The following is a 10,701-nucleotide window of genomic DNA, read 5'->3' on the forward strand; positions in this document are numbered from 1 at the left end:
AGCAGCACAACAAACGTATTCCAGCTTCTGAAACAGCATCAAGCCGAGTGGGGGAAGTGCTACTCTTTATGAGGCGAAGAAGACGCAACAATAACAAACTCCACCTGAGAAGCAGCTTACTGTGTTGGAACATGGTACACAAGGTACCACACACAAGGTACCATGTTTGATGAGAAAGGAGAATAATGCACACAGTGATAACTAAAGCAGTCGCCTTGTAGATCAAAACCGGACAGCCCGTACTTCTGCTAATTCTCCTGGAATTATACCACATTTTATCATCAAAATAGTGATATATTACATGTGCAATGAAGTGTACATTGTCTAACTTGAATTCCTTCTAAGTCTATAACAAGATCTGATAGCTCAGTTACAGCTTTTGTTATTACCAAATCTGTGTTATATGTGTTTTATGTTGCACGATTGCACCAAGAAAAATTCCTAGTTTGTGAACCCATTCTCAAACAATGGCAATAAAACGATTCTGATTCTGATTTGATTTAACATCAGTACACACTAACAAGGAGCCCAGGATACTTCATGGAAGGGCCTGCGTTTATTCACTTACTAAAACTATATAGTCATCCAAAATGTTTTATTTGATTATTTATTTACATACAATGTACAAAAATACATTTTTATTTACAAAATTATTGTATTTAAGACAGAAGTCTTAAGTATGCACTTTATTAATCTGATTGATTTTTATTACTATTTAATGATTATTGGTACCGTTATATGATTTATTGGAGTTTATTTATTTGCATGCAATGTACAATGCTACATTTTTGTTTCAATAAGTATTTCATTCAAGCAGAAGTATTGCTTCCCAGAGAAAGCTCTTAATTTTGTTCTTTGAAGATTATTGCATAAAAAGTACAATTGATGTCCGGTCTAAAAAGTACAAAATTATACACATTTGAATTTTGCTAAGAGTAAGATGCAGCGTATGTAGTATCATGTCAAACCACTAGTTTCTTCCATCCATCCATTTTCTACCGCTTATTCCCTTTGGGGTCGCGGGGGGTGCTGGAGCCTATCTCAGCTACAATCGAGCGGAAGGCGGGGTACACCCTGGACAAGTCGCCACCTCATCGCAGGGCCAACACAGATAGACAACATTCACACTCACATCCACACACTAGGGCCAATTTAGTGTTGCCAATCAACCTATCCTCAGGTGCATGTCTTTGGAGGTGGGAGGAAGCCGGAGTACCCGGAGGGAACCCACGCAGTCACGGGGAGGACATGCAAACTCCACACAGAAAGATCCCGAGCCCGGGATTGAACCCAAGACTACTCAGGACCTTCGTATTGTGAGGCAGATGCACTAACCCCTCTACCACCGTGCTGCCCACCACTAGTTTCTGATCAAATAAAAGAAAAACTTGTTTTGAATTATCTCTGTCATTTGTATTCATTGGTTTCTTTAAAAAGTAAGGGCAACATTAACATTTAACAAAAAAACGGAAAAAAATCTTAAATCAAATATTTTGTGAAAAAAATCAGATTGTGCTTTTAGGCCATATCGCCCCTGCTTCACTATACAAAGTATAGTGAAGCAGGTTTAGCTATTCCCCGTCCTGCAGGGATGATATTTGTAAGAAAGGTTTTTATTTGTCTGAATGGCGGCGAGGATTAGTGATTTAGAAGTGGCTAAAACGGATTAGCCTGCTATGTTTTGTTAATTGCTTCACTTATATCAATAGTTTTAAATCCAAAATACATCCATACTCCCTACTATTTTCTGCTTGCAAGTTGGTCTGTGCATGTGTTGACTCGCGACATGTGCCTGAGCGCACAATTAGGCGCATTAAAAAAAAGTAGTGTTTTTTTTCAAAGGCCGTATGGCACCTTCTTTAAAATTCATTAGTACCCCAGTGCTTTATTAGTAGCGGTATACCGTACAAACTTACTTGGAACCATCATCAAGAATAAAGATGGTGACCAGGCTTGACTATGTGAAAAGCTCTGCTCCTATGAAATCGGCAGTGATGACTGAGCAGCGTAGCTGTCTCATTATTGAGAGGTTACACGTGGTTTGGATGGAAGCCCTGGATTTCCTGCCAATTCTACTCACGATAAACCCGTCTCTCAACGCCCCTTCCAGTGTACAAGGCACCCACAGAAATAAAGTTAATAGTTTTCTTGTTTACAATTATTGTTTTATTTAATTAATTTTATTGCAGTATCTTACATGTCCCACATGCAGTCTGAGTAAAGTTTGAGTGGTCTTCTAGGCCAGTAGGCCAGAATTTAAAGGAGAACTGTACTTTTTTTTGGAATTGAGCCTATCATTCACAATACCTCTGTAAAACAAGAACAAATATGTTAAAAAATGTATGCATTCTAACTTGTAATATACGGCAAGTATGAGGTGGCTAACAGTGCAGCTAACGGTAGTACTCTATTGCGCCCTTAGAGACCTCTCAAAAAGACATTCAAAAACCGTCAACAAAACTGCATTTACATGTCGTGACCTGATTATTAACCAAGTGTTAGCGATTTGGTTATTATAAGCGCTAACTCAGACAATCTATTTTTAGCGGCGCATTGATCCCAGAGAGCTGACAAGCTTTTGCTGCTATATTGATATTTTGAGCCGGTGAGCTGCTACTGCTGACTGAGCTAACTGAGCTGGTGAAAGTTAATTCTGGAATATAAATCATGCCTCTCATCTGTTTAGTAAAAGGATGTGGTAATAAACGGTTTATTACCACAGTTAATGCCAGTTATCCTGTCAACATTTCACAAGACTTCAATTTGTTAATTGAAAGTATAAACTGTATAAACACTTTTACAGTAAACAAATGGTAAAACAGTACTAAACAATTCCATTAAAAAAAAAATTGGTGTCATTATTAACTTTCTGTCCAAGTTTGTATAATCTACTGCCTTGTTCAATTGTAAAAAATATTCTGTGCCTAAAATTCACATTTCTTCATGACATCGGCGATACTTTTTGAGGATTCTGTTCCAAGACACTGAATAATGTTTGATGTTTTGGTTCGACCACATCCATATTTTTTGGCGATTTTCGAGTCGGGAAACATTTTCCGAAATAACTGTCCCATGTGATCAGCCAGTGCGATTGGAAGTCCATGCTCAATTATTGCCTCCGTAAATAAAACATCGGCATTTATCACATCCAAAGAATCTGTTTGGGCGACGAAAAACGTTGAAAGTTTTCCACTTGTATCGCTAGCAACGGCATTAGACTTGTGTTTTTTTGTCCCAACGTGGTCTTTTACATCGCTAATTCCTCCGTGTCCGATTGAAAAATCTTGTCTGCACAAGGTGCAATTCGCATAGTTTCCACCCTTTTTGGAACGGATAATTATTCCCGGATAGGCTTTTGAATATTCTTCACGGAATGACTGCAGTTTTCTTTTCGGTTTAAGACTCGTTTGCGATTTTTCTCCGGCTGATTCCATGATCGTTCGCTCGTTTGGAAACAATGGAAACTGGTGCCTCGTGCTTGGCAGCGGTGCTATAAATAGCCTCGCGCATGGCATTCGGAATGGCTCGATAGGAAGTTACGGGAAGCAGTGTCGATTGTCATTGTTGTTACGCGATTTCGTGAATAAAACTTTAAAAAAAAAAAGTTTTTTAATTAATGAAAAACCGTATTTTTTATCACTGCAACCGTAACCCGGAATAGGTTGATGAAAACCGTACTAATTACGGGAAAACCGGAGTAGTTGGCAGGTATGTAAACCCAGATGTTGGTTAATGTTGAAATCCACCTTAGACCCGGAGATGGCCAGAAAGACACGAAAAGATGCTTATTTGTGGCAACTTTTTTTCTAAACCTTCTTGAGGGTTATAACTGACTTCCTTTTTATTGACTTATAAAAAGGAAGTCAGTTATGAGTAATTTTTTTATCTAAACAGGAAGATATGAACATCTCACCAGTCAGCATCCCAGTCAGTACGTGTCAATGCACTAAATTAGTCCGAATTCTCAAATAGTTCGGCTCTAAATGAGCTTCCTGTAGCCCATGGAAACACCTAAATCTGACCGTGTTCGGTTTTTCAAATGTCGGACTAACACACCTGGATTATGCGATTGGAAACCAGATGTCTCTAGGGAGGGCTTGCGGTCGAGGGGAGCCTTCGTGTCGCGAATGCGCCAGCCTCAAAGCTCGGGATATAACGCGAAAGCAGATATAATTAAATAAAATCAGCAACAATTGCAATGAAGGAGAAGACTGTTTATTTGCTTCTCAAATTAAAAAGAACAGAATATTTTCAAGTGTATTGTTGGTAAAAAAAAATTTAAAAAAAAGAAACAAAGATTTTCAAAATATGAAAAAGAATGAAGCACGTATTACAAATTACAAGGAGAATAAAAAAGCGTACAAAAACCTCTTCTTGCCGCATTCCAAACTGTTTAACAATAACTATGTGTTTCACACAACTGGCAAAATAGTCCATAAAAATAGCAATTAAGTTAATCTGCAACTGTATCCAGTTGGGGCACTAACGCTCTTTTCCTTCAGATTTAAAACTCCTTCCATCAATCCACGGAGCCTTTGCTGCCTTTAACTCCGAGACATTCAAAAGTTTTGTTTTCATGATTCTCGGTCCAAAAATTCCTTTGAAAAAAATCTCCCTGCTGTCGGTCTTTCTTTACTTCGGACCTGCCTTTGCTCCGATACATCATTGGTAGTAGTGTCATGGTCGTAGCGCAATCCAAGATAATTTGTTAATGCTGCTTGCTATTTAACATCAGCATAGCCATTAAAAACTTAATATTTGTAATTGGTGTCAATATTACAGCGGACATCACAACATAGCGAGGCTCTTAACTTATTAGAAGCCACAGATGTGGCTAGTGTGACGTCAGGTAGATCAACCAGATAATAAATCAATTAACCGCGCTAAAAGGAAATAAGCACCCCTGACTGTAAGCATCGTGCAGCAGTATTGCTAAGTGCTGAACAAGATATGCAAACTACAAAGATAATAAATAATCACTTATTGTACAATGTCTGCTCTCAGTCACTACGTTTCCATTCACTAATTTATTCTGATTTCTCACACATTTAGGTTTTTTGTATTTTCACACCTACGTGTGATGTTCAAGTGTCCATGCACTTTCTCTCTTGCGACTATTGGTCAAACGCAGTGTGCCTCCCATACTCTGGGGGGCGCTACTTCCTTTCAGCGCGGTTAAATTAATTCATTTTCTGGTTGACCTATGACAACACACTAGCCTTTTGCGGATCCTTACAACTTGTTTTAACTGATGTCTGCTGTAATATTGACACTGATCACAAATGTTACGTCTCTGACGGCTGTGCTAATGTTAAATAGCAGACAGCATCAAGAAATTATCTTGGATTGCGCTACAAACATGACGCTACTACCAAGAATATATAGAGGCGGATGCAGGTCGGATGCAATGAAAGACCGGCAGAAAAAGGAATTTTTGAACGAAAATCGTGGAAACAAAACTTTTGAGTGTTTTAAAGGGGAACATTATCACAATTTCAGAATGGTTAAAACCATTAAAAATCAGTTCCCAGTGGCTTATTATATTTTTCGAAGTTTTTTTCAAAATTTTACCCATCATGCAATATCCCTAAAAAAAGCTTCAAAGTGCCTGATTTTAACCATCGTTATATACACCCGTCCATTTTCCTGTGACGTCACATAGTGAAGCCAACACAAACAAACATGGCGGAAAGAACAGCAAGCTATAGCGACATTAGCTCGGATTCAGACTCGGATTTCAGTGGCTTAAGCGATTCAACAGATTACGAATGTATTGAAACGGATGGTTGTAGTGTGGAGGCAGGTAGCGAAAACGAAATTGAAGAAGAAACTGAAGCTATTGAGCCATATCGGTTTGAACCGTATGCAAGCGAAACCGACGAAAACGACACGACAGCCAGCGACAAGGGAGAAAGCGAGGACGCATTCGGCGATCGCCTTCTAACCAACGATTGGTATGTGTTTGTTTGGGATTAAAGGAAACTAACAACTATGAACTAGGTTTACAGCATATGAAATACATGTGGCAACAACATGCACTTTGAGAGTGCAGACAGCCCAATTTTCATCTATTAATATATTCTGTAGACATACCCTCATCCGCGCTCTTTTCCTGAAAGCTGATCTGTCCAGTTTTGGAGTTGATGTCAGCAGGCCAGGGAAGCTAGGGTCGATAGGGGGTTTAGCTCGCTCGTCTGCGGGAACAAACTGCCGCCATTACTTGCCGTGCTACCGAGGTCCTTTGTCCCTGAATTGCTCACACACCCCGGCAGATTCAATGGGGGTCTGGCGGCAGATTTCTTTGACTTTATCGTTGGAAATGCATCTGCTTTGAGTGTCGCAGGATATCCACACATTCTTGCCATCTCTGTCGTAGCATAGCTTTCGTCGGTAAAGTGTGAGGAACAAACGTCCAATTTCTTGCCACTTTCGCATCTTTGGGCCACTGGTGCAACTTGAACCCGTCCCTGTTCATGTTGTTACACCCTCCGACAACACACCGACGAGGCATGATGTCTCCAAGGTACGGAAAACAGTCGAAAAACCGGAAAATAACAGAGCTGATTTGACTCGGTGTTTGAGAAAATGGCGGATTGCTTCCCGATGTGACGCCACGTTGTGACGTCATCGCTCCAAGAGCGATTATTAGAAAGGCGTTTAATTCGCCAAAATTCACCCATTTAGAGTTCGGAAATCGGTTAAAAAAATATATGGTCTTTTTTTCTGCAACATCAAGGTATATATTGACGCTTTCATAGGTCTGGTGATAATGTTCCCCTTTAAAGTTCATCCAAAAGGCTCTGTGGATTGATGGAAGGAGTTTTAAATCCGAAAGAAAAAAACGTTCATGCACCAACTGATATCCAGAGGAAGGTTGCTATTGTTCTGGACTATCTTGCCCATTGTGCGGAAAGTGAATCAGTTGTCTTGCACAAATGCAGCGTGAAAAGGTTTGTGTACACTTTATTATTCGCCTTTAATATACCTGCTTCATTCTATTTCATCTCATTCGTATTTCGTTTAAGCCGGCATTCTACATTTATTCAACACCCTTTTTAAATAAATCTCTCTTTCTTTTTTCTACCATCGATGTACTTCACAATGTTCTGTTCTTTTCATTGGTGAAGCAAATAAAAAGTATCCTCTTCATGACAATTGTTGCTTATGTTTTTATAGAATGGTATCTGCTTTCGGGTTGCTTCCCGCGCCTTGAGACGGGCGCATGCGTGATAAGTTGGGTCCTCTCTTGCCGAGATCTAGTTTCCAATCGCATAATCCAGCTGTGTCAGTCCGACTTTTCAAAAACCGAACATGATCGGATTAAGGTGTTTCCACGGGCTTTAAAAGACTTATTTAGAGCCGAACTATTTGAGAAGTCAGACTAATTTATTGTGTGGACACGTACTGAGTGTTTCACTAAAGCTGAAACTGTTTTGCACACAGCTTATAAAACTTGTAGCTCATTCTCTGTATATTCAGGTTTAAAAATATAAGGTTCTGGATCATCATCTGTCCTAAGGTTATCTTTGTTGTCTCTCACGCAGTATGCCATGAGTAGTAGGTTTGTTGTTGTTGTTGAGGGGAAATGCAAACGTTTTGACACGTCTGTGAAATTGGTATAAAGGTGCCTGTTACTACATTACATATATTTACAACATGTACAGCAGGGGTCACCAAAGCAAGTCAGAAACATTTGTAGTTTTTTGTGTAACAGGGTTCCTGCCACCCTACTCAATGTCGCTAAGTGCTAGCAAAAGCGATACAGACCCCCTCAGGCCATGACAGAGGTGTCATTCAACTAGTTGTAAATCCATGTATCATCCTAAAAGTTGTGAAAATATTTTATGAAGGTTGAAAAGTTACTTAGTGCTGCTTCTATTTATTTAATTTTAATAAGGTATCTTACATGTCTCACACAGACCTCGAAAACTGAGGACTTCCTGTAAGTTGACGAGCTGCTGCAGTAAAAAGAACATATTAAAGTTTGTCTTGTGTTATTATAATAAACAATCGAGTGGCGACAAGTTTTGATAGTCGAACAAATGGAAGGCAATCAATGGAAGTCTTGGACCAAAACCATATCAACGACATTCTTATTATTCATTTGTACGTTTAATGGGAAGGGTTGGACTTTGAGTAAGGCGTTTGTTTACAGGTATAAAGCAATAATTTAATTGAAATAATATGTTGGCAAGGGGATACAAAGGAGGAAAAACAAGTAAAATGTTCTTTATCCAGGTTAACTGTGTCATTATTACAGAAGTGGACTTACCGTTGGTTTATGGGAGATTTGAAAAAGTCCACCGAAAAGCCGAAGTAGCTTCCTGGGGGGCCGCTGAACACCGAGGGTCCCTCGGCGTCCAGGTTGAAGGAGGCGCCGCGGTGGAGGAACAAGCACACCAAGAGCAGGAACGCATGACACGGCCGACCTACCGCCATGAACACCACGGCTGCTCCGGCTATCGCCCGAGAACTCGCGAAAGTAGTAGACGGGCAGGGGACGATGCCAACTGGCTAGCCGCCGAGCTAGCTTGCGAACACAGCGACGCTACTTTTACGGCCGCCTCAGCACAAAAAAGTTGTGTCCCGGAGAGCTGTGAAAACACAGAAGCCACCTTCTGAGAGGCGTAGCTCGGACAAGAAAAACGGCCGTTTCACCAGTTGGCGAAAAGGAAGCCGCCGGGGGGAGAAGCCGTCAATGTCGGCGTTGATGGAGTAGTGTCACGGTAGGATGGCCTGCCACAGCCCCGAGTCCCAACAAGCTAATTTGTGCTCCATCGTAACCCACACAATATCCGATTATTTCTCACCAAAATAAAAGACTAATCGGTATTAGCCTATGCTGGATACTTTATTATGGTAACAATTTAAATTTATTTCCGTCCAGTTGGAGCTTGTCTCTGAAGACTTTATAACTTTATCCTTATGGTATTTTAACTTTATTGTCGTTATAGTACACATTTATTCTTTTAACATTAAGACATTATTCGCTAAGTTCACTAAGTATTCTCCCATCTACTATTGTAGCTGTTTTCTAAAAACTTCCCATGCTCCATGTCATAATGCACCACAGGTTTGTGCGTGACTTGTTTTATTGTTTTTTGTTCTGCAGCGATGCATGCAATATGGATGGACTGCATTTAATTGTTTGCAAAGTTTGCAGCTTCGCTGTTTTCGGATTTTCAATAAAAACATATACATATAAATATATATGTATATATAGGCAAGGCCAATTTAGTGTTGCCAATCAACTTATCCCCAGGTGCATGTCTTATGTTGTCTGTCTATCTGTGTTGGCCCTGCGATGAGGTGGCGACTTGTCCAGGGTGTACCCCGCCTTCCGCCCGATTGTAGCTGAGATAGGCTCCAGCGCCCCCCGCGACCCCAAAGGGAATAAGCGGTAGAAAATGGATGGATGGATGGATATAGGCAAGGCAAGTTTATTTATAGAGCACAATTTGTATTCAAGGCAATTCAAAGTGCTTTACATAAAATTAAAAGACGGCAAAAAATAATGTATTTATGTATATATGTGTATATATTTGTTAATTAATTAACTAATTATTATTAATTAATCATGATATATATATATAAATATAAATATATATATATCATGATATATATTAATTAATCATGATATATATATATATATATATATATATATATATACACATACATATATATATATATCATGATATATATATATATATATATATATATATATATATATATACTGTATGTATATATATATATATATATATATATATATATATATATATATATATATATATATATATATATATATATATATATATATATATCATGATTAATTAATAAGTCCTTCTTTAGCTGCTGCCCCGTTTTATCATACATTACTACCTTTGCATAAGTCAATGTTTACTTTTGCATGCACAATAAAATAACACAAAATCCGTACTTTGGAGCAATGTTCTCGACTCTACTATTTGGTTTGTTAGCTTCATGTCGCAGGCGAGCGATGACGGTCGTGGTTGAAGGAAGAGTTGTTTGATGTTGGATACTAGAAAATGTCCAATGCGTTGCGACAATCAGCCTTATTGCATTGTTGCAGTTTGATTATTTTTGCACTTTTGCTTGACGAGCGGGTGAAGTGTGCGGCCGTGCTCGGGGTGTGGCCGCGGTGTCTAGAGCGGATGAGAGGCTTAAGAGAGGAAGGCAGAGGCGTGCGGGCGTGTTCAGGGGTCAAAGTGCTGGCCTGGGTCTGTTCTCTGGGTGAGGTTGTCACTGATGTCATATTAATACTTTTTTTTCAAATAGGATCCCAAAGATCGACTAGTACATTGCCTTTGACGGGTTGGCGACCCCTGTTTTAAAGCAATACTGTTAAGGCACACGCGCATTCTGCCTTTCCCTCCGCTGCGGGAGCACCTACAGGCTCTGCTTTGAGCACAGCAGGACATGCCCCCGCACGCAGACCACGGCCACACACCTCCACAGCAGGAGGAAATCTGCAATCAGCGCACCTGGACTTGATGAAGAGCAGCAGCATAAAGGCTCACTCAGCAGGCTACCCTATGCTGGAACGTAGCCTCTGTCTCAGTAAGCGTCGTGTCTATGGCTACTCTCCTGTGTCTGCTCTCCTTGTTCCCAGTACTTACCTGTCCCTGTTGTTTCCTGTTCCCGCAGTTGTCTCCGTTGTCTCAGAAGTGAGCCGTGCGCCTT

At 40.0% G+C, this 10,701-nt stretch overlaps 1 protein-coding gene across 1 annotated transcript in view; it reads right to left on the reverse strand.

Annotated features, from left to right (window-relative positions):
• The window catches only part of itgav (integrin, alpha V), a 58,117-nt gene extending 49,363 nt beyond the window's left edge, over positions 1 to 8,754 (reverse strand). Inside the window, exon 1 of the mRNA XM_061970864.2 lies at positions 8,273 to 8,754. Within this exon, the coding sequence (XP_061826848.2) occupies positions 8,273 to 8,439 (167 nt within the window). The 5' untranslated portion in view covers positions 8,440 to 8,754. The remainder of the gene's footprint in view (positions 1 to 8,272) is intronic.
• Positions 8,755 to 10,701: the final 1,947 nt, after the last annotated feature.

The sequence above is a fragment of the Nerophis lumbriciformis genome, linkage group LG13, assembly GCF_033978685.3.
Source record: "Nerophis lumbriciformis linkage group LG13, RoL_Nlum_v2.1, whole genome shotgun sequence".
Taxonomy (NCBI): Eukaryota; Metazoa; Chordata; class Actinopteri; order Syngnathiformes; family Syngnathidae; genus Nerophis; species Nerophis lumbriciformis.